This window comes from Symphalangus syndactylus, chromosome 8 (assembly GCF_028878055.3).
Source record: "Symphalangus syndactylus isolate Jambi chromosome 8, NHGRI_mSymSyn1-v2.1_pri, whole genome shotgun sequence".
Taxonomy (NCBI): Eukaryota; Metazoa; Chordata; class Mammalia; order Primates; family Hylobatidae; genus Symphalangus; species Symphalangus syndactylus.
In genome coordinates, this window is record NC_072430.2 from 52368917 (window position 1) to 52392724 (window position 23808).

Genomic DNA, 23808 nt, shown 5'->3' on the forward strand with positions numbered 1-23808 from the left:
TTTGTCCAGATTTTCTTGTGCATGCCTCAGGAGCCTTTTAAGGTTTTCTTCATATGCATTTTGCATACTTCCTTTGAGATGTAATCTGAAACATTTTGTGTCTTTATTAACATGGGGGCCTTACAAATTCATATTTCAGGAAATGACCCTGCCACACCTTCAGTGCTTCCTTTTGCTTCTAGGATTAAATCTAAACTTCTTAGCCTCTCATTCAAAGCTTTCCACGTCCTGTTTAAAACCTGCTTTCCCCTGTAATCCCAGCACTTTGGGAGGCCGAGGTGGGCGGATCACGAGGTCAGGAGTTCAAGACCAGCCTGGCCAATATGGCGAAACCCCATCTCTACTAAAAATATAAAAAATTAGCTGGGTGTGGTGGTACACACCTGTAGTCTCAGCTACTTGGGAGGCTGAGGCAAGAGAATCGCTTGAACTCGGGAGGCGGAGGTTGCAGTGAGCCGAGATCGCACCACTGCACTCCAGCCTGGGCAACAGAGTGAGACTCCGTCTCAAAATAAATAAATAAATAAACCAAAAACCTGCTTTTCTCTAACCTGTAGCTATTCCCTGGTCCCTGAATAAGCTTTGGCCTTTTTTTTTTTTTATACAAAGTTTCGCTCTTGTTGCCCAGGCTAGAGTACAGTGGCAGGATCTCGGCTCACTGCAACCTCTGCCTCCTGGGTTCAAACGATTCTCCTGCCTCAGCCTCCTGAGTAGCTGGGATTACAGGTTCTTGCCACCATCCTGGCTAATTTTTTGTATTTTTAATAGAGATGAGGTTTCACCATGTTGGCCAAGCTGGTCTCAAACTTCTGACCTCAGGTAATCCACCTGCCTTAGCCTCCCAAAGTGCTGGGATTACAGGCGTGAGCCATCATGCCTGGCCTAGCTTTGGCCTTTTATGCCTGTCTGCTTGGACTCATTCTGTCTCCCTGGCTCCCCTCCCCTTCTGACGATCCAAAGTGGCTTTCTTCACCAGGTCCCCCCTCGACCACTCCAATTGGAAATGACCTCTCTCTTCTTGGAACCCTCAAGCATTGACCATATGTGTCATGTACCTGATATGGAATTCAGTATTACCCTGTGATGGCTTTTGTGTTACTAAAGTGAACTGCCACTTATTTATTATGTGCTTGCAAAAGTCAATTGGTGGGTTTGAGTATTGTTTCCTCAACTGTATCTTAATGCCTTGGGGAGAGTGAGCTGCCCAACGCCCCTGCAGCACCTAGGACAGGGACCACTAGTAATAGCAGCAGTAGAAATGACGATAACAGTGAGAGTTCACATGGCAGCAAGCTTTCTCTGTGCCAGCCCGTTCCATGTATGAACTCACTTATTACTGGATAAATATATTTGAGGGTTTTAGTGTTATGGGTGTATTTGACCTCAAACTAAACCTTTGAAGGGTTTTAGGTCACCCAGTCCCAATACTCAGACAATAATTCTGGGTCAGAGCTGATCAGGGAGGAAGATGAGTTTTCTAGGCAAAGACCTAACACATAGCAGGGAATGAGGATGGCCACAACCTGGGAAGGAAAGGGAAAGAAAGAGGAACAGAGAGGGCCGTGCATGGTGGCTCATGCCTGTAATCCCAGCACTTTGAGAGGTTGAGACAGGCGGATCATGAGGTCAAGAGATCAAGACCATCCTGGCCAACATGGTGAAACCCCGTCTGTACTAAAAAATACAAAAAATATCCAGGCATGGTGGCACACGCCTGTAGTCCCAGCTACTCAGGAGGCTGAGGCAAGAGAATTGCTTGAACCCAGAGGCGGAGGTTGCAGTGAGCCGAAATTGCGCCGCTGCACTCCAGCCTGGCAACAGAGCAAGACTCCATCGAAAAGAAAAGAGGAACAGAGAGGAATGAGATGCCGGGGTTTGATGGCAGCAGAGGCTGAGCCAGTCCATGCTGGTGGACTCACCCACTTCCTGCACTGGCAGGGTTAGGGCTCTGGAAATAAGGCCTGGCTCCTGGCAGGGCTGTGCTGAGGCCTCCTTCCCATGGTGGGTCCCAGTAGGATGGCCTGGATCCCCTGGGGACAGCAGGCCCAGTGCACTGCTACCTCTCTTCCTGTCCACACTACCGAGGTTCCCAGCCTAGCTGGCTCCAGGCCACCGCCTCTTCTGCACCTGGAAGGCTTGGGATGAGCGTCTGGGCTGTGCGGGAGTGAATGTGCTGAGCATGCCAATGCCAGGCCGCCGGAGCCAGCCAGCCCATGGAAATGCCTCTCACCTTGGGGCCTTTTCTCCCGTTCCGATCATCATTAGCCTCTCGAAATCTTTCCGTGTCTCAACATTACAAAGCGTTTCGGGGCTCTGGGGATTCTGGGTGGTTTCACCCCAGCCTTCAAATAAAAGGCAGCTAGGAGGCCACCTGCCTGTGCTCAAAACCTGTGGCTCCCATGTTTGAGGGTCCAGGGGGCATCATTCATGTGGTGAAAACTGGGGAGATCTAAGGGTGCTTTCTGATATTTCTGCACCAATAAATGCACCAGCCCAGTGGCCTAGAATTAATCCACGTTCCCAGCTAGAAGCACTCCCGTACCCTTTGCCAAGCACAGATAAATAGGTCTCAGCACCCGTGTAATGAAATGTTTGCATTCTTAAAGACAGGAAAAGGAGGAAGAAATACTTTCACTTTGGGGGACACCTACCTCTAAAGGGGCTAAAACTTTCACTCCCCTTAGTCAGAGGCTCTGCACCTGACCTGAGGGGTTAGCTCCTTAAAGAATAGATCTGGTTTCTAGGAAAAGAACTGTGGGACTGTGGCTGGCTCTGTTGAATCTAAAAATGCCCCAAAATAAAATGCAATTGCTTTCTGTCCAGTATGGCATCAAACCCCCTTTAGTTACATTTTACTGAAGCAGCATTTGAAATCAGAAAAGTGGTTTAATTTGCTGTTGACAAAAGGGTAAGGGGAGTTTTCTCGCTGAAACTTTGCACAGAGGCCCAGAATAAATGAATGCCGTTTAAATTTTACATGTATTTAGGATTCACACAGTCAGTAGTAGTACTTTTCCTCTTCTAGGAAGTCTTATTTAGATGGCTGCTGTAGAATTCTTCATGTATGACTCAAGCCCTCATCATATTTATAATAGAGTCTGTCTGCCTCAAGAATAGGGACCATCAGTCTTGTCCTTGAGTTCCCCACCACCACCCAGGGCCTGGCACCTGATGGCTGTATGGTAAACATTTGCTCAATGAGTGCACAGAAGAATCAAGGGTCTGAGTTCCTAATACCAAAATAGCCGTGAAGCAGGAAGGCATCTGATGCAGCAAGCCTCAGGAACTGCCAGGATTCTACCCTTGAAGCAGAACTGGCTGAGCTCCTCTTTTTGTTATTGTTGAATCAGATATTTAATAATTTAAAAAGCCAGCCCTTTCACGGTTGAGGCTCAATCGAGCACACAGCCTGCTCCGACCGCGCGGACACCTCTCCTGGCTAGGCCACTCCAGGTATGTCCTGGCTGTGATCTCCCCCTCTGCCGCCATGTACCCTTCCCGGGGATCCTCCACAGCCCCCAGGCCCAGCCTCACTGCCAAGTCACCTCCTGCCCTGAATCTTCAAGCCTAAGTGCCCAGAAGCCAATTGCCACCAAACTGTTCATAAATCCAGAGAGGGCTCACTCCTGTCTTCTCACCTTCAATTCTAGCTTGTTGTTTTTCTTCTTTTCTGCTACTTTTCTTTTTTTTCTCCTTCTCTCCTCCTCTCCTCCTCTATCCTTTTCCCTTTTTTTTTTTTTTTTTTTTTTTTTTTAATGCCATCCCAGTCTTCAATCCTCTCCAGCATCTTGTCCGAGCTTCCCAGGTAATGCTGGTGCCTAACTTGGACAGACAACCAGCATTATTTGTACAGAGGCAGTAAGAAGTACCCCACCTGAACTGGCACAGCATGGGCCAGGGGCTTGGATTGGGCTGATGCTGATTTAGGGTGGGGGTGTCATGTCACCTTCCCAGGGGTGAGAAAGATAGCATAATGCCACAGACAGCCCTCAGCCCAAACCTTCATTATCCTTACTCCCACATGAGTCATACATTCTACATATCCTGTTCCCTTGCTCATCATTTTCCTCCCCCTACCAGGAACTCCTTGAGGGCAGGAAATTTGTTTTACCTCTGTGTGTCCTCAGGCCTAGCACAGCGCTGCCGCAGTATAGGAACAGAACCAATGTTTATACAGACAGCCACAATACAGCTATGGAGTACTGATGGTGCACTAGGCTCCAGGCCCTGGAGACAGAGAAGTGACCAAGACAGATTTCCCTGGGCTCAGGGAGCATCTAGGAGAGACAAGGAAATGTAAATGCAGGGAGCAGGGCACATGAAGGGAGACCCAACCCAAGCGCCATTTATACCGGCTCTTAAAGGATGAATTAGTGTTAAGCGAAGGAGGTGGGGCAGAGTGGAGGGGCTGAGAGAGAGCATTCTATGCAGAGTGAATATTTGATGGGTTGATGGGTAATCCTGGCATTGAAATCTGAATTCAATGGCACAATAGTACAGAGTAGTCTGACTGATACGGGGAAACAGATGCTGAATTAGAGGTGTCCTGATACTGTGCATAGAATATGGTGGCAGTGGGAGTGATCGCTTTATTGCCTCTGTTCTGATGGCATGTGGACCGGTATTGCTATGCCTTGATGGCAAATGCTCCCAGGAAGGGAGTGGAATGAATACCTCGACTTCCTCTGCCAAGCATGGGGGTACCCTGGGCTTAAGGTAAAACCCCTTGGCCCCATGTCACATTGACCCTGCCAACCTCAGGCACCTCACCAAGGTTCTTCTCTCCACCTAGATGAGCGGGAAGTTGTTCAGAAAAAGACCTTCACAAAATGGGTGAACTCGCACCTGGCTCGAGTGTCCTGCCGCATCACCGATCTCTACAAGGACCTGCGGGATGGGCGCATGCTCATCAAGCTGCTGGAGGTGCTCTCTGGAGAGATGCTGGTAAAGCCCCTTCCGTGGGCCCTGGGGCTGCTGCCATTGGCCCCTCTTCAGCAAAGGCATGGTTTGGGGGCATCTCAAATTCTCCTGGCCTTCCCAGTTTTCTCTCTGCTCTTTTGGGAGGCTCTAATACTTAGAATGGGAAGTGTCCGTGTGGCTGACTGGTTTCTCTGAATTCTTCCCAAAACTTCTTGCCTCCTCTGACCACTCCCACCCCTTCATGCTTCTCCCAGAAGCCATGCAGAGCTGCTGACTTTGGGCTCTGGGCATCTGTAGCTGGCCTGTGATGGCCTGGCCCTCAGTCTCCCCATCAGGCTAAGACGCATCCCTCTTGGAATCAAGAGGAAAGTGTGGAAGCCATTTTACTGTGTGTTTTACCACCCTTGCAAGTGGAAATTTATTAGAGGCTGTCTCAGTTGTAACCCACCAGCAATACTGTTGACCCCAAAGAAGAAGTAGATGAAGGTTTATGTTTTGCTCAGCACACAGTAAGCTTTGTGTCCTTGGGCCTATCAGGCAGGACCCTCTTTTCCTCCATTTCCCCCATGTGTAAAATGAGGGCAATGATACCTGTACCTGATGAAGTTATTCTGAGATCCTCAGAGTTTGAATGAAAAGGCTTGAATGAAATATTGCCTTTCCAACTCCATGCTGAAGTTCTGCCTCTCACCCTGCATTGAAATTCCACTAGAGAGAGTTACCATGGGGAACCCATCAGATGATGCAGTTATCATCAGGGGAGAGGAGAAGGTTGATTGGCAGGGATGAACCCATTATCAATCACCAAGCTAAAAATTACTCTTAACACTGGCTGGCAGTAAACAGTTCTTAGAACTGTGCCTGGCACACAGTAAGTGATCAATTAACCGTATGTTATGTTATGGTAAGCAAATGCCATTTATCGCCCACTCAGAGGGCTTTGTTCAGCCCCAGAAGGGCACTGATGCAGCCTGGTTGCTGATCTCTGGGTGCTTGTTGGAGGGAACCTCTGAGCTTTGCTAAAAGGAAAGCATTGAATAGTGTCAATGAATGACCATGAGACTTGGAGTTTGGCCAAGAGGGTGGAGGGTGGGTGCTTATGACAGGAGCTGGTCCAGGCTGCAGCCTCTGGGATGACTGTGCAGTCCCTCCATGCCCACGGGGGCCACTACTGTCCCCCAGCCAAAGCCCACCAAGGGGAAGATGCGCATCCACTGCCTGGAGAACGTGGACAAGGCTCTCCAGTTCCTCAAGGAGCAGCGTGTACACCTGGAGAACATGGGCTCCCACGACATTGTAGACGGCAACCACTGCCTGGTCCTGGGCCTCATCTGGACCATCATCCTCCGCTTCCAGGTGGGTTCCTTGGGGGCAGAGGAAGTCGAGGGAGCCCTCAAGGCTGCCCAGGGTCTGGGAATCTTATAAAATGGTGAACAGAGTGTGGGTGTTAGTGCACATTCTAGGAGGCGAAGGAGTAACCATCTTCTGTATCACCCCAAGTCATTGAAGCTCAGGGGCAGCTGCTCACTCTCAGTAGTATGGTCTTTTCAGGGAGAATATAGAAATAAATTGGTAACTGGGTTGATATCTGGCTGGAAGATTAGCTTTTTAGCCTCCTCCCCCTACACATGTAATTTCTTGGTTTTTGAAATAGATACAGAAATTGCAAAAATTGTATAGAAGATCTGTGTGTACATTTTCCAATCAGAAATTTTCTCTTCTCACCCTGAAATTCAAAGTCCAGATTATTTGTAACGAAATTTAGAAAGGGGAAGGGGAAGAAAACAGGGTCTTGCACCTGCTGGTTTGGGGACAGAAAGAACCTTGCCCGAGGAGGTGAGGGCGGGAGAAAGAAGACAGCATACAACTCGCGGACTAAAGACCTCAACCAAGTGGTCCCGCATATCCGATCTCACTCTCCATGGGTGCATAACATTGAACAACAATAGCAGCAGAGTTGGGGAGAATGGAGAGGCAAGAGGAGCTGCTAATGAAAGTATAGTACTCACCAGCCTTCGTGTTGTTCCACAGCCTCAAGGGGCATTGCACCTCCAGAGGAGGAATCGGGGCATCTCGTCACTGATTCTCTGCATTCTATTAGAGTTATCCAATTACAGCTGTCTCATCCCTGTGCCATTTTGGCTGACTGAGGCAGGGAAACAGGCTGCTGGGGTGCAGGGCCTCAGGATGTGGTGTTGCTGTGGGGCTGGCGGCTACTCATTGAGGGCAGGAAATCTGTGTGTCCTCAGGCCTAGCACGGCACTGCCACATAACAGGAACAGAATCAATGTTTGTACAGACAGCCACAATACAGCTATGGAGTACTGATGGTGCACCAGGCTCCAGGCCCTGGAGACAGAGAAGTGACCAAGACAGATTTCCCTGGGCTCAGGGAGCATCTAGGAGAGACAAGGAAATGTAAATGCAGGGAGCAGGGCACATGAAGGGAGACCCAACCCAAGCGCCATTCATACCGGCTCTTAAAGGATGAATTAGTGTTAAGCGAAGGAGGGACGAGGGAGGGAGCCTCCCAGGGACAGCAGGAAAGCACAGATCCAGATGCACATCCTCTTCAAATCGCTCTTGTTCTGCTACCCTCAGATTCAGGACATTGTTGTCCCAACTCAGGAAGGTCGTGAAACACGCTCAGCCAAGGATGCGTTGCTGTTGTGGTGTCAGATGAAGACAGCAGGGTATGCCCTGGGAACCAGCTGTTAGCACATCCACCACAAGCCCCTTGCTCCCCACAAGCACTGCCATTGCCAGAGGGACATTAGACATCATCACCCAGAACTACAGCTGCCTCCCTGTAATTGATGCAAAGTCTGTCCTGACCTGATTCTTTGAGGCCTGGAATACAGGATTCTTTTCCAAAGTTGCCTGCAGGCAGACTGGGGGGTCTGTGTGGTGTTCACATCTGATGGGGGAGCCTCTGTGTGTGGTTAGCTGCTGCCCCCTCTTGGTGACCTGGCTCAAGAAAGGACAGTTCCATTTCTCTCCTGGTATATTGGCTGTCAGTTTGTACACTTGTTTGGGACTACAAAAAATCTAATTCTTAGCTCTTACTGTTTCTCTTGGATGCAGCTACCCTCATGTCAATGTCACCAACTTTACCTCCAGCTGGAAGGATGGCTTGGCCTTTAATGCCCTGATACACAAGCACCGGTAAGAGGGAGGGGACAGCCATGGGGACTGACTGAGACAGCCTCCCTGGGAATATTTGGATACATTGCACTTAACATGGAGTCACAGAAATGTGACCTCCGCTGTTCCTTCTCCTCTCCCCTTCAGCACCCCATAGCACCCTCGCTTTCCTTAAATCCCAGCATGCCTGCCGCCCACCTCCCTCATGTGCCAAGGCTCTCCTCCTCTGCTCCCGTCTCCTCCTTTCACTCCTCCTGCCTGACCACCTCCCTGCCTCTGTACAGTGTCTGCTTTATGCTAGGGCTGCCCTGCTGGCGGGGATGCTGTAGTCACTCCCTTTTCACAGTCCAATTTTGTCCCCAGGCCCGACCTGATCGACTTTGATAAGCTGAAGGACTCCAATGCCCGGCACAACCTGGAGCACGCATTCGATGTGGCCGAGCGCCAACTGGGCATCATCCCGCTCCTCGACCCCGAAGGTGAGCCACACCCACCCCTGCCAGCCTTTGCAGCAGCGATGGGGGGTGCACTCACTGTGCTAGAGGAGCTCAGCCACCAGGGCTTCTGGAGGCCTGCCCAGGTGCTGGGCAAGCTGTGGGCACAGTGAGGGGCAGTGGCCAGGCCAGGCACTGCTCTGGGCCTGCTTCTCTGCTCCATGCTGGTTCCCATGCCTGCCTGGTCTGTTTGGAGATGGACTTTGGATCCTTCTTCTTTTGTGATTTGTGGTTCTAAAATGGATTTCATCACACTCTTCCATTCTTGCTCTGTTGGTTGTCACTTGGTGCCTGTCGTTGAACTTGATGCTGGAGAAATGGGGAATAAATCCTCTGAGCCTGACTTTCCTGGCTTCCAGTTTGGTCCTGAGAGTACACCCTTTTCCCTAACAGATGTCTTTACGGAAAACCCTGATGAGAAATCCATCATCACCTATGTGGTGGCGTTTTACCACTACTTCTCCAAGATGAAGGTGCTGGCAGTGGAGGGCAAGCGTGTTGGCAAGGTACAAGCTGTTTTGGAACCAAAGTGTCACTCTTCCCCTGTTTGTCAGGTCCAGACAGAGTGGCCCCCTTCCAACCAAAGAAAGGGTGAAGAGTACAGCTCACCCACCCCCCAACATCCTCTAAAGCTGACCTTGGCAGCATTGATGGCTCCTGAACTGAATTCCAAAGCAGGTTGATGGTCTGTCCTGAAAGGTACCACAGCCGGCTGCTCTGTACCTGGCGAACACCTAGTCCACCTGACACCCATGTCTCATGGACATTCCCACAGGAACCCTCCAGGCTTTTATGTGGTTTGTTTATTGTGATTGCAGACCTCTTAGGCACCCACAGTGTACCAGAAACTCACCCATCGGTATAGACCCTCATGCCAGATTCCCTTCCTCTGCTAGATCCTCAGCTCCTCGAGTATAGGTACCATTTCTCATTCATCTCTGTGCCTCGTGTTTAGTAAAGACAATGGCTGGCAGCCTTTGACTCCTCATGAACATTTAAAAATAAACAAAACCCTGGCCCCCTAGTGGCTGGCATCCTGGCACAGCAAGTTTACCAATCTTCTCTAGCACTGGGGAGGGGAGCTGCTCCTAATCCTTAACAGGCCAGCTCGCTGCTGATTGGCAAGAGGAGGGCTTCGCCCACTTCCAGTCCACTCCTTCTGCCCTACCAACACGCTTGGGCTCAGGGAACAAACCCAGCCTAGAGCACTCCAGGGCTTAGGAGGTGGAAGCCCCATTTCGGGGCACCTTGATTGTGGTCCTCATTGGTATCCTCAGTGGTGGCATTGCCCTTCTGATGAGAATAAGTAAGAAGGTGATTCCTTAGGTTATTGACCATGCCATTGAGACTGAGAAGATGATTGAAAAGTACAGCGGGCTAGCCTCAGACCTGCTCACCTGGATCGAGCAGACCATCACTGTCCTGAACAGCCGCAAGTTTGCCAACTCGCTGACGGGCGTCCAGCAGCAGCTGCAGGCCTTCAGCACCTACCGCACCGTGGAGAAGCCGCCCAAGTAAGGGCCCTGGCACATGGGAGGGTGGTCCTCAGTGGCTGGGAAACTGACCACCAAAAGGTAGAGCCAGGTTCTGGGCCTTATGAAGTGTGTCCACAAGGCACACCCTCGAGATTAGAGAGCTGCACATGTGTCACCTGCCTCCTGCCCCTCTTCACCACTCTTCTCCCAAGCCATCAGCTTAGAGAAACCAGCATTGATGAGAAACCTCGACTCACGACCAAAGACAGTGGCTTCTCCCAGATATCCCTGAGGAGGAACAGGAGGGAAATCATAGGCTTCTGAGTCTCTTTGAAGAACCCAGGCTGGAAAGCTCCTCTCTGGTCTGCCACTGAGCTGTGGGCTTGTTTTCTGATGATGACCTCTGTGCTCTCAGCCCCTGAGCTCTCTGCATAGGGCCTTATGGATCATCAAGTTCATCCTTCTTTTCCTCTCCCATCTGTCACTGCTCAGCAACAGAGCACTTAGTGTGCTTCTCAGGACCTCTGCCCCACCCTCGTGTGTGCAGAGCCTGTGTGCATATGCTTACACACATGTGCATGCAAACAACCATGCACACACATGCATACCTGCATACACATAACCATGCATACACACAACTGTGCACCCATGAACATGCATGCATACACAACCATACACATACAACCGTGCACTCATACACATACACATAACTATACATGCATTTGTGTGTGCACACACAACTATGCACCCATGCACATATATATGCACACACAACCACATGTACAAATGCACATACATATATACAACCATGCATGTGCACACACACACAAAGATGCACACATACACACAGGGCATTCCAGCTTATCTGGCATTAGCTTGTCCAGATCCTCTGAAACAGGCTTCTAGCTCATTGGTAGTACCTTCTGCTCTGTTCTTTCCCACATCCCCCACACTCTCCATTCATGACTCTCAAATGGGGAAAGGTGAAATGCTGAGTCTAGGATATACTATAAACAAGTATCTGGTTTCTAGTCTGACAGTAACCCATTTCTGAAGCCCTAAATCCAATACAGTTAGCATCCTCTGTGAGTCTACCAGTCACTGCACACAGAGGTGTTATCTCTTGGCTGTGTAGACAGTGCTTCATGGTCACAGTTCTCTTAAGTGCCTGTGAGCACTGAGATCCATTAGGCTGGGCTCAGGGTGGGGACCTTGCATATAGCTGATCCTTGACTGCCAGGTCAAGAATGCAGAAATGGGTGGACACTTAGGTACATGCAGAAATGTGGAAGTACCTGATACCTGGAGCCTGTACCCCATATGCTAGACACCGATCCTGCTGCCAATTCTTGTCTCCTACACCTACAATCCTCTCAGAGCCCAGCCTTTCCTGCCTTCTGGGAAGCATCTGGCTTGTAGGACTTGTCAGGAGATCTGGCTCATTAGGACCTGGGTGAAAGCTGTTTTCAGTGCAGGATGCTCTCCCACAGAAAATGCTGCTTCTGGGGTTTTATTGACTCACTTAATAAGAAACTGACCAGAGAGCTAGTAAGAAGCCCTCATCGCTTGCAGAACAGAGAAGGGTTTTTTAATTTTTTTTTTTATTGATCCGTAAAACTTGATATTTACAGGAATTACCAGAATACCTCAGCTTCCCATGTAGAAGCAAATGATAAATGCTGTGGTGGCCATTGTGTTTTCTCTGGTTTATATTGTAAAGACCCAAACCCCTATTAGATCTCAGTTGGTGAGAAGGATAGATGTTTTAACAGGTAAGCAGACCTATAGATTCTCTTTAGTTTTTCTGTGTTTTTAAGGGAAATATGCTTTGCTATCTACGCTTCAACATGCCACAGTTCCGTGTTGACTTCAGCAAAAAAAAAAAATTGGCCGTGAGATCTTAACACCAGTCTTCCTACTTCTGTTTTCTTGACAGGTTTCAAGAGAAGGGGAATCTGGAAGTTCTACTTTTTACCATCCAGTCCCGGATGAGAGCCAACAATCAGAAAGTGTACACACCCCACGATGGGAAACTAGTGTCTGACATCAACAGGGTACCACAGCATTTTCCATTATGCATTGACAGTGGATTGATTGAATTCCCGATAAGGACACAGTGAATAGTCATTGGACCAGATTAAACCAAGCCACTTTCTTTGATGTTATTAATCCACATGTTGACTTTTTAGGGGAGTTATCTGAACCTGGTTCTGAGGGGTCAGACTCTACTCCCCCACCCTCCTTCAATCCCCCTGTTCAGATGCCCTGCATCCCTGAGTCCTTTTTTTTTTTTTTTTTTTTTTTTTTTTTTGGAGACAGGGTCTCACTCTGTCACCCAGGTGGCAGTGCAGTGGCACAATCACAGCTCACTGCAGCCTCGTCCTCCCGGGCTCAAGTGATCCTCCCACCTCAGCCTCAGTAGCTGGGACTATAGGCATGCACCACCACACCTGGCTAAATGTTATATTTGTTATAGAGGCAGAGTCTGGCAGTGTTGCCTAGGCTGGTTTTGAACTGGGCTCAAACAATCCTCCCACCTTGGCCTCCCAATGTGCTGAGATTACACGTGTGAGCCACCACACCCAGCCTCCGAGTCCATGTTTTTGGAGCCAGTTTTGTAGCCTATCCTCTGTAGAACCTTGAGTTTGTCTTTGAAGATGGAATATTAACTACTTATAACCAAAGGGAAATGCCTATGACATTTCAGAGGCTTGGAGGCTTACCACCACCTGGCAGTTCACATTGAATGGAGGTAGCCATTAGTCAATAAGAACTTACTGAGCATCCAGAGAGGTGAAAAACACTATTTTGGGCCAAGAGTCTGAGGCAGGTTTAGGGGAAGAGGGAAGTGAGACTCATGAGTGGTGCCCTCTGAATCTTTGATGGGCCCAGACATGAAAGCCAAAAGGCTTTTATTGATCTTTAACCTGCTACCACGTCACCCAAGAGCATCAGGCTGTACCTTGATTCCAGAAATCACTCAGTGTTGGGTAAAAGAGGTGGAGCCCCCAAACTGAGGCGTTTCTCTTGTGCCCCAAGAATTCTCATTCCACCCTTCGTGCAGGCCTGGGAAAGCCTGGAGGAAGCTGAGTATCAGCGGGAGCTGGCCTTGAGAAATGAGCTCATTCGGCAGGAGAAGCTAGAGCAACTGGCCCGGCGCTTTGACCGGAAGGCCGCAATGAGAGAGACCTGGCTCAATGAAAATCAGCGCCTTGTGGCCCAGGTAATGAGGGACATGCTTTGGGTGACAGGAGAGGGGACATTCTTCAGAGCCCCCAGCTCTTGGCTGGGCTGGAGTCCAAGCTGGCTTCTCACAGCCTCTCCTCATGCCTTGCAGCACAGCTCCCTCGTGATCCGGTGGATCAAGATTTGCATCTGGGGAGGAGCTCTCCAGGATTTATTAAATCTTATTTTTAGGAAAGAGCCTTGGAGTCTAGAACTGGCCGCTGAAGTTGTCTTATGTGGGCCTGTAGCGTTAGCTACAGCTGGGGTTTGAGTTAATGTTAAATTGTGGTTTTCGGGGGATATGGTAAAATCATAGACTGCACCTTGTCTGTGTCGGGCATGCCTTTTGGACTCTGGCCTCTGGTGCTGTGACATAATTCTAGCTAAGAATTGACCCCAGGGCTGATTCTTCATCAGAGCATCTGTTCCCTCTCACTTAGAGCTTGGAATCAAATTAGTTTCTGTCCAGAAAGGGGGCAACAAGTATTCTGAGAGCACTGGAGAGTGTATGCGCACCCCAGATAGCATGTGAATAAACCATCTGTTTGCTGGTGCGTGGGTTTCTGAGTGAGAAGCAGCCCCTTCCTGCCCAAAATCCAACAGGTCCACTCGAGGCATGTGGGAAGTGTCAGCGGGCTGCCAAGGGGCTCCATTAGTAACACGCAGGCTGCATCTCCCACGCGGGTGTCACGGGGAGTCAAATCATGAACTGGTCTTAGAGGCTCTTGTGAGACATTAATTTTTGGAACTTGGGTCTGATAAGACAGGCTGCAAAAGGAAGGCAGAACTAGCTGCTTCTTGGGAATGTGCTTTCCCATCTAGCACTGGTTCTGAAGGGAGCTGCCCTTTCCCTGAATTTGGGGATGAGCCCCTGGGTGTCTGACTGAGCTGCCTGTTTTTCTCCCCATGGGGCAGGATAACTTTGGGTATGACCTGGCAGCTGTGGAGGCCGCCAAGAAGAAGCACGAGGCCATCGAGACTGACACGGCTGCCTACGAGGAGCGGGTGAGAGCCCTGGAGGACCTGGCTCAGGAGCTGGAGAAAGAGAACTACCATGACCAGAAGCGCATCACGGCCCGCAAGGACAATATACTGCGCCTGTGGAGCTACCTGCAGGAGCTGCTGCGCTCCCGGCGCCAGAGGCTCGAGACCACCCTGGCGCTGCAGAAGCTCTTCCAGGACATGCTGCACAGCATCGACTGGATGGATGAGATCAAGGTGGGCCCTGGGGGCCACCCCCTGCCATGCCCTGCAGTGCTCACCTCGGGTCTCAGTGGCCCTGCAGTTAGCATAGGCTTCCTTAGACACCTCCCCAGCCAGTCATATCTCTGAGGCAGCAGAGTGTCTAGCTGCACCTACCTCTCTGCCTCTTGGTCCACTCTGCTCCAGCGGGTGATACCAGCCCAGGTCCATGGTACCCTGGTGACCGAGAACTCTTGGGTTTGTGGCAGCACCGGTGCCAACCTTCAGGCCTTGAAGAGACAGACATTAATCAGGAACCTGGAGAATCAAACTCTTAGTAATTACAATTTGACTCTGGTTAGAGTCAAACTGTCCAGCGTAAGGGCAACCTCTCCTCTCTCTCTGCCGCAGTGGGTCTCAGCTGAGGACACACATCAGACTGCCCCTGGAGCTTTGTGAAAATACACATGGCCAGGCCCCAACCCTGAGACCGATGCAGTAGATGAGTGTGGGGCTTGAGCATCTGTAAGATGTTCTATGGATGATGCCGATGGGCACCCCCAGGAGGCACTCCCCCTCTGGAGCTTCTTCCATCCTCAGCAGCAGCCCTTTTCTGGCTGCATTCGGCTCACCCTTGCTCGGATACTAGAGACACGCCCTTTGCAGGGGTCTCTTCTCCTAATGCGTAGGTCTCTTCACTTCTCCTCGTTTCGTTTCTGCTGTTCTCTTTGCCAGGCTCACCTCTTGTCTGCCGAGTTTGGGAAGCACTTGTTGGAGGTTGAAGACCTGCTACAGAAGCACAAGTTGATGGAAGCTGACATCGCCATCCAAGGGGACAAAGTGAAGGCCATCACTGCAGCCACCCTGAAGTTCACCGAGGGGAAAGGTGAGACCAAGTCTGTCTCCCCTTTTGAGTCTTCCAATGCCAGAGCCTCACCTCTGGCCTAACATCCCGACTTGGATAAATCTCCTGGAGCCAACTTTAAAGTTCTGTTACTTTCTTCAAGTAATGGTCCAAGAAAGAAGCTTGAGGGACAGCCAAACTCTCTAGAGAGCAGGCAACTACTTCGATAACCTATAATCACCAAGGAGGCACCCTCTGTCCTTCATTCTCCTTGCTGGTTCAAGTTATGGTTGAGACAATTTAGGTTTCCAGATTCTTGTTTTAAATAAGAGACCTCACTGCCTCTTTCAAGAATGACCTTGAAATTTTTTTAATTAATTAAAAAAATTATGTTGTACATTTCTATTAAGAACTAACCCCACTTTTTGTCTTCCTTAACCCTGAAGTTCAGTGGGAAATAATTATAAAGAATCTGTCCACTCTCTGAGCAACTGGGACCCCCCTGCATCCAACCCCAAAGCCCCAGTGACATGGCAGCTTCAGGGTTGTGTAGTTCCAACCTGGCAGCTTATCTGAAGCTTGCGCATAAATGAAGCCCATCCCCCACTTTGTCCTCCTTCCCCCTATTTCTTCCAGGGTACCAGCCTTGTGACCCCCAGGTCATCCAGGACCGCATCAGCCACCTGGAGCAGTGCTTTGAGGAGCTGAGCAACATGGCAGCTGGGCGGAAGGCCCAACTGGAGCAGTCCAAACGACTCTGGAAGTTCTTCTGGGAGATGGATGAGGCTGAGAGCTGGATCAAGGAGAAGGAGCAGATCTATTCTTCCCTAGACTATGGCAAAGACCTGACCAGTGTGCTCATCTTACAGCGCAAGCACAAGGCCTTTGAGGACGAGCTCCGTGGGCTGGATGCTCACCTGGAGCAGATCTTCCAGGAGGCTCATGGCATGGTTGCGCGCAAGCAGTTTGGGCACCCGCAGATCGAGGCCCGCGTCAAAGAGGTGTCGGCTCAGTGGGACCAGCTGAAGGAGCTGGCTGCCTTCTGCAAGAAGAACCTCCAGGATGCTGAGAACTTTTTCCAGTTCCAGGGCGATGCGGATGACCTGAAGGCTTGGCTGCAAGACGCCCACCGGCTGCTCTCTGGTGAAGATGTGGGGCAGGACGAAGGGGCCACGCGGGCCCTGGGGAAAAAGCACAAGGACTTCCTGGAGGAGCTGGAGGAGAGCCGTGGGGTGATGGAGCACCTGGAGCAGCAGGCCCAGGGATTCCCTGAAGAGTTTCGGGATTCCCCGGATGTGACCCATCGGCTGCAGGCCCTGCGGGAGCTCTACCAACAGGTGGTGGCCCAGGCGGACCTACGTCAACAGAGGCTGCAGGAAGCCCTGGACCTGTACACGGTGTTCGGGGAGACAGACGCCTGTGAGCTGTGGATGGGAGAGAAGGAGAAGTGGCTAGCCGAGATGGAAATGCCAGACACCCTGGAGGACCTGGAGGTCGTGCAGCACAGGTCAGAGTTAATTCATCTTTTCCTCACCTCCCTGTACCCAGGCCTGGGCACCATCTCCCACCTAGTTTGGTAATAGTCTCTGGATCAGCAAAGGTCTCTTTGAGAGGCCCTGGGATGCCCTTTGTTGCAAAGTCCTGGCATTGGGAGTCATAAGTTCTATTCTGGCTCTGTGGCCTGGGGTACTTCACCCTTTGGGGCCTTGTGTTCCTCAAACAAAGGGAATTTATCTAGTCCAGTTATTCAATTATTTTTCAGCAATAGCAGTCTTTGCTCAGATGAATTGTGTATGGAACCCCCAGGTCACACAGAGGAAAAATGGAGCTACTCTGGAGAAGGAGGTTGAGAGGCCAGGACCCTGCCAGCTCTAGCTTTCTGTGGCAGTCCTTAAGCCAGGAGACTCTGAGGGGCCACAGAGAGAATTTGCAAACCCCCTGTCTGCAAGGCCACTCTCACCCCTGGTGTTCTGATTTTATCAGCATCCCAGATAATGAGGCATGCCCCCAGTCTGTGCAGCATCTCAGCAGCTGAAGCACAGAATTCAGGGAGTCAGGAGAAGGAGAGGCCGCTCTCTGGAACAGTGCCAAGGTGGTGCTGCACTGATGCTGGAGAGTACTGGGCTCTTACCCTAGAAGGATCGGCCTTCAGAACCACAAATTCCCCCCGACCACCACCCCAGCAGCTTTTCCTTATCTTACCCAGGAATGGAGCACCTGGCTGGAAAGGGTATCTTTTGGGTTGAGATGTCAAGACATTGGACTCAGAGTCCAAAAGCAACAGCCGGAAGAGCAGAGGCCTGGAAGGTGGCCCTTGTGACAATTGACATCCCCCACACAAATACACAGTAACCTCTCTTCAGCCCTCCCTCCCCTTCATATGTCTCTGTTGAGCCAGAAGCCCATGTAGGAAGTAACTGGCTCTCTCCCGGCCTGTTCCAGGCAATGCTAACTCATGAAATCAAACCCGTGAACCAGAAAGGAGGGCCAGCATATCTGTTTTCTTCCTCCTGCCTCACCTGGGCAAATGGTTTAGGCAGTGGAAGGAGAAAGCAAGAGCTACATGTTCTGGAGACTGGGGGTGCCACTGGCAAGGAAATGTCTGCTGCCGCCTCACCCATCCTCATATTTTCCTCTGCCCATATCAGGTTCGACATCCTGGACCAGGAGATGAAGACTTTGATGACTCAGATTGATGGTGTGAACCTCGCTGCCAACAGCTTGATAGAGAGTGGCCACCCACGCAGCAGGGAGGTGAAGCGGTACCAGGACCATCTGAACACCAGGTGGGGTGTGGGTAGGGCATGGGGCGGGGTGTGGGTAGGGCATGGTGTGTCTCAACATCTGACACACTGCTGGGGGCCAGGCCCAAAATTTAGTCCACCTAATATGCACCAACACTTCTATACCCTCAACATTCCTGTCTTTTTTTTTTTTTTTTTTTTTTTTTGAGACAGAGCCTTGCTCTTTTACCCAGACTGGAGTGCAGTGGTGTGATCTCGGCTCACTGCAACTTCCACCTCCCAGGTTCAAGCTATTCTTGTGCCTCAGCCTCCCAAGTAGCTGGGATTACAGCCGTGCGATACGATGCCTGGCTAATTTTTGTATTTTTAGTAGAGACAGGGTTTCACCACGTTGGCCAGGCTGGTCTCATTCCTGGCCTCAAGCGATCTGCCCACCTCGGCCTCCCAAAGTGCTGGGATTACAGGCATAAGCCACCACGCCCCCACCGACATTCCTGTCTGTCTCAGCCACGATCCCCTTCCCAGTAGTACTGGAGCTGTAGCAGCAAGGAGGAATGATCGAGGTGGTGAACAGCCCAGGGAGGGAGAGAGACGATTCCTGGGAGGCTCAAATGCTGTGCCTGGGGAGGGCGGGTGTGTGTTATGTGTGATGGAGGACACATCCCAAGTGCGCCCAAACTTAGAATCAGGCCATATGCTTCTCATGCTATATTTCCCTGGACATTCTTGGGCAGAGAAAATTGCTTTCTGAGAGCTCTTAAGTACTGTCCATAAAATAATGCTCCTGCCTCTGCCAAATGCAGTATCGATAATGAGGCTGGCTTGAATGAAGAGGAGAATTAGCAGGGAGGCTTAAGCAAGCTTTGTGGCCAGAACAAAAAACAGGCCCCGAGGAGCCTTTAGAGAGAGGGTGCTTTCAGTGTGGGGTGAAATCGCCATGAGTTCCTGGAGGATCTTTGAGGACACCGCAAATGCCTGCATTCCCTGTCTTTACCCTGGGTCCTGCACATGCAATGCCACGTGTTCACCACCTCCCCATTACCCCAGCCCCTTCCCCACACTTGTGCCTGAGTGTTGCTCTGCCTGAGGCAATCTGGGAGGTGGGCCTAGGGAAGACTCCATTGTAAAGAAAGGGATCAGAACAGTGGAGACTTCACTGGGGGCCTAAGGGGAGGCAGCGATGACAGGAATTCTTTAGAGCCACTAGAATGGGATGATTGTCTTAGCAGCCCAAGCTGGAGAGTGCGGTTCAGGAGATTCCTTTGTCAATCTGATGTTTTACAAAGGAAGAGAATACCTCTTCCCTCTTCTTTCCCCTTGTAGGTAATGAGTTTGTGTGTGTTGGTGGGTAGGAGGTGGTAGAGATTATTGCAATTGCTGCATAATTGAGGAAACTGGAGCAGGTCTAAACCAGAGAAACTTCCTGAGAGGAACAACTCATCACCTCAACAATGAACTATAGTCTGAGAATGTTTATCTTTACAGACCCCTAAAACAGGCCCCATCCCCAAGTGAAAAATATCAAGGTACCAGCCATCCTTAAGTGAGAAAAAAAACCTGAGGCATGAAATTCAATTTGAGAGTTGAAAGGGATCTGAGAAGTCACCCAGTCTAGCCAGTGATGGGGAACTCACTCCCTCACCCTGCAGCCTATCTCATTTTTGGGCAACTCTCTTTGGTTAAAAAGTTTGCTCTTCCATTGAGTGGAAATCTGCCTCCTTGAAATGTCTACATACTGATTCTGGCTCTGCCCTTGAGAGATGTCAAACTTACCCTGGTTCCTCTTCCGTGTATAGCTTTTCAATTATTTTTCAGAACAATGCCCATTCTATACCTCCACTCCCAGTGTCGCCTCGTGCCTCTGCGGTTCTTTCCCTCAGGGTGCATTCTCCCTCCCTCTACATATTGCAAATCCTGTCTCTGCATGGGCCAGTCCAAGTCACTTGCTTTCCAGTTTTCCAGATGAAAAGCCATCTTTTCCTCCTTTGTACTGGTTTTGAGCTTCACATCCTATCTTATATTCTAATTATTTTTGTCCCCAAGGACTTTCCTACTAGACTATGTAAGCAAATGAAGACCTGTATCTATTTATATTGCCCAAGGGCTTTGCACACCTAATACATTTTTGGGATTCCTGCTGTTTGGAGTATTATTTTCCTAGCTATGCCCTTGGCTTACTCTTTTTATTCAGGTCTCAGCTCAAATGTCAGCTTATTGGCATGGCTTCCACTGACCACCCCATTGAAAGCAGCACATCCTTCCTGTCAATGACCCCCTTGGCCTCTATGTTGTTACCTTCTTTTATTTTTTCTTTGCACTTATCACCACTTGATGGATTATAGACTTGTTTATGTCTCTAACCACTTGAATGAAAGCAAGGACTTTGCATTGTTCTTTATTAATTAATTAATTTTTTATAGAGACAGAATCTCACTCCGTTACCCAGGCTGGAGTACAGTGGTGCAATTTTGGCTCACTGCAGCCTCAGCCTCCCAGGCTCAAGTGATTCTCCCATCTCAGTCTCCTGAGTAGCTAATGCTACAGATGCACACTACTATACCCAGCTAATTTTTTGTTTTTTTGTAGAGATGAGGTCTCACTATGTTTCTCAGGCTGGTCTTGAACTCCCGGGCTCAAGAGATCCTCCGGCCTCAGCCTCCCAAATTGCTGTGATTTACAGCTGTGAGCCACTGAGCCCAGCCTGCATAGTTCTTTGCCATATCCCTAGTGCCTAGGTCAGTGTCTGCCACAAGGCAACTGAGAGTTGCTTGATAAATGCTTAGTACATGAGTGAACTGGGAAAAAACTAAAATTTTTCTGCCAAGCTTATGTGTGAGTCATTCAAACACTTGATGAATGTGTGATCATTTTTCACCATATGCATTCCAGTTGAAGAAAAACCTGGCCCAGGACCAAACCTGGACTCTTGGTGTTGCCTGACCAGTGCTAACTAGAGTGGCTCTATCAACCTCCTCCATCTCAAAGACAATGCAGTGGAGGGGGAAAGTGTAGGTTTGGGAAGCAGACTAGACCCAAGCTCCAGTGCATCTTCGTGTGGCCTCCACCCAATGGCTACGGTGAGGCCACTCCAGTAAAGGCCTGGAAAATCACTATGGGGCCTCTTGCCTGGGGACACAGCCAGACCCTCTCCCAGGAGCACTTCCCTGTCAATTCCAGGGGTTTCAAACAAACTTGGAGAAAACCTCTTGATTTCCCAGCCTTAGAGCACCATCTGTGTGCCAGACAGGCATGGAATCCCCAGAGCACGGGGTCTTCATGGTCTGGGATGGGAGCCGAGAAATCTGCAGGCTCTCTCTCCTCTCTCATATCCCTGGTCTCTCCCAGCCTGTCTCTTACATCTCTCTGCAGACCTTTCAAATCACACTGGCTGCTGTTGTCACACCTTGGGAATGCACAACAGCGCCCTCTGCCCAGTCCATCTCCTAGTCCCTCAGTCTCCATCCCCTGAGGCAGGGGACAAAGGTGAATGAGAGACTTGGTCCCATCCTTTAATTGGTCACTCCAGTGGAGGAACTGGGGGTGTGTTCACTGACTGGGGCTTTGCATCCAGTGATGGGTTGTGTGGAGGTCATGTGAGTAACTGTCACCCCGTTGCTCCTTCCAGCTCCCTTAATCCTCCTCTCTGCCTGTTAGGTGCTGTGCACATGAAACTTTATGCTATGTTATTTGTGAGCTTGTCTGAATATTTCTCTAAATCATACATCCCACAGGGCAAGGTCTGGTTATGTCTGTATTCTCCCAAAGGCCAACAAAATGCCTTAAAGCCCTGTGGGTGTTCGAGAAAGATGGGTTCGATTAGAGAATGAGCATTCAGCCTGCAAATTACAGTGATGCAGAGTGAGTGAACCTAGGCCCAAGGGCAGTGTCCCTAGTGGTCTGGCCTGGCTGATGGGCAGCTCTTTGAAAGAGGCTTATTGTGTACTACAGACTGACCCCAGGCCCCCAGGCATCCGCCAGACCTTAGCACATTTCTGTATTTCATAGCAACACTGCGCTCAAAGGTTAAGATTATGTTAGTCATTTAAATTATCATCACAGCTTATTCCTCCTCATTCTCTTCTTCCCTCTCCTCTTCTTCCTCTTCTTTTTCACCAGGGCGTCTTTTCTCTTAGATCCAGGGTGATCTTTTTCAGTCCCTAGGAGACTTTGCATGTGGCCTTGGGCATTTACATGGTTCCTCTAGGGCAGCTGGGGTCCCTGTGTCCTGAAGCATTCTTGAAGTTAATTTGAGCCTTTTAATGATTTTGATATTTCATAAACTCTGGGGAAATCATATATTTGCCTGAACTCCAACTACATGCATAGCCTTTGCTTTCATGTTCCTTTACTTATGGTTGGAATCACATCATAAATTGCCCCGTGCTGATCAAAAGGTCGAATTGACAGTTATATATGTCGAGTAAAATTGGATAAGTGAATTTTGCTCATCTACACTTTGTTAGGTAGATTTTTTTTTCTTTTTATCATACAAAGTCTGTGGGGGGAGACTTGCGGGAAATGTGGGAAGGGGTCAGGGTCTCCTATGGGAAGAGCTAAGGGAGAAGGTGTCTCTCTCCTCTGGGCTGTGTCCCCATCCGGCAGGTGGCAGGCATTCCAGACCCTGGTGTCGAAGCGGCGGGAGGCTGTGGACTCAGCCCTCCGAGTGCACAACTACTGCGTGGATTGCGAGGAGACCAGCAAGTGGATCACGGACAAGACAAAGGTAGTGGAGTCCACAAAAGACCTGGGGCGGGACCTGGCAGGTGTCATCGCCATCCAGCGGAAGTTGTCAGGGCTGGAGCGCGACGTGGCCGCCATCCAGGCCCGTGTGGATGCCCTGGAGCGTGAGTCCCAGCAGCTGATGGATTCGCACCCTGAGCAGAAGGAGGACATTGGTCAGCGGCAAAAACACTTGGAGGAGCTGTGGCAGGGCCTGCAGCAAGCCCTGCAGGGCCAGGAGGACTTGCTGGGGGAAGTCAGCCAGCTGCAGGCATTCCTGCAGGATCTGGATGACTTCCAGGCCTGGCTCTCCATCACCCAGAAGGCTGTGGCCTCTGAGGACATGCCCGAATCCCTCCCAGAGGCTGAGCAGCTCCTGCAGCAGCATGCAGGTATCAAGGATGAGATTGACAGGCACCAAGACAGCTACCAGCATGTTAAGGAGTCTGGGGAGAAAGTGATCCAAGGCCAGACGGACCCAGAGTATCTGCTTCTGGGCCAGCGGCTGGAGGGCCTGGATACTGGCTGGGATGCCCTGGGCAGGATGTGGGAGAGCCGCAGCCACACCCTTGCTCAGTGCCTTGGCTTCCAGGAGTTCCAGAAAGATGCCAAGCAGGCTGAAGCCATCCTCAGCAATCAGGTATTCGGGGCTGGGACAGGCGGGTCTCTCAGGGCAGTAGCTCTTGTGGTGAGTCCACAAAAGTGCCGTAAGGCTCAGGGACCACATTACTCTTGTCTTGTACTCTGTATTCACTCATGGGGGAAATCTTTGTTTCTCATTAGGTGCCTTTTCCTGCCTTGTGTCCCAAACTACACCTTGTTCTTGGGTCTGTCAGAGGCTAGAGAAGCGCATTTTGCCCTGGGTGGTTAGCCTTCCATGTGGCTTTAGGCACACTGTTTGTTGCGTGCCCCTGGGGTAGGGGTGGGGGCAAGGCCTGGGGAGTAGTGCCTCCTCCCTGTACTACTCTAGGGGGCTCATTCACACCGTGGCCTGTGTGGCTGCACGTGGTGCTTCTGCTTGGTAGGTGTGCTCATCACCTCCTCCGTGTGTCTTCATGCCT

The 23808-nt window shown here is 50.3% G+C and overlaps 1 protein-coding gene across 3 annotated transcripts in view; it reads left to right on the forward strand.

The window, feature by feature from the left end:
- SPTB (spectrin beta, erythrocytic) overlaps positions 1-23808 on the forward strand; it is a 133575-nt gene that overhangs the window by 71518 nt on the left and 38249 nt on the right. For all 3 annotated transcript variants that reach the window (XM_055289100.2, XM_055289103.2, XM_055289101.2), the window contains exons 3-16: positions 4793-4944; positions 6103-6276; positions 7522-7613; positions 8005-8085; positions 8428-8543; positions 8952-9064; positions 9885-10072; positions 11970-12087; positions 13098-13256; positions 14174-14476; positions 15176-15326; positions 15921-16791; positions 17933-18070; positions 22631-23387. In XM_055289100.2, coding sequence (XP_055145075.1) covers positions 4793-4944; positions 6103-6276; positions 7522-7613; positions 8005-8085; positions 8428-8543; positions 8952-9064; positions 9885-10072; positions 11970-12087; positions 13098-13256; positions 14174-14476; positions 15176-15326; positions 15921-16791; positions 17933-18070; positions 22631-23387 — 3413 coding nt within the window. The remainder of the gene's footprint in view (positions 1-4792; positions 4945-6102; positions 6277-7521; positions 7614-8004; positions 8086-8427; positions 8544-8951; positions 9065-9884; positions 10073-11969; positions 12088-13097; positions 13257-14173; positions 14477-15175; positions 15327-15920; positions 16792-17932; positions 18071-22630; positions 23388-23808) is intronic.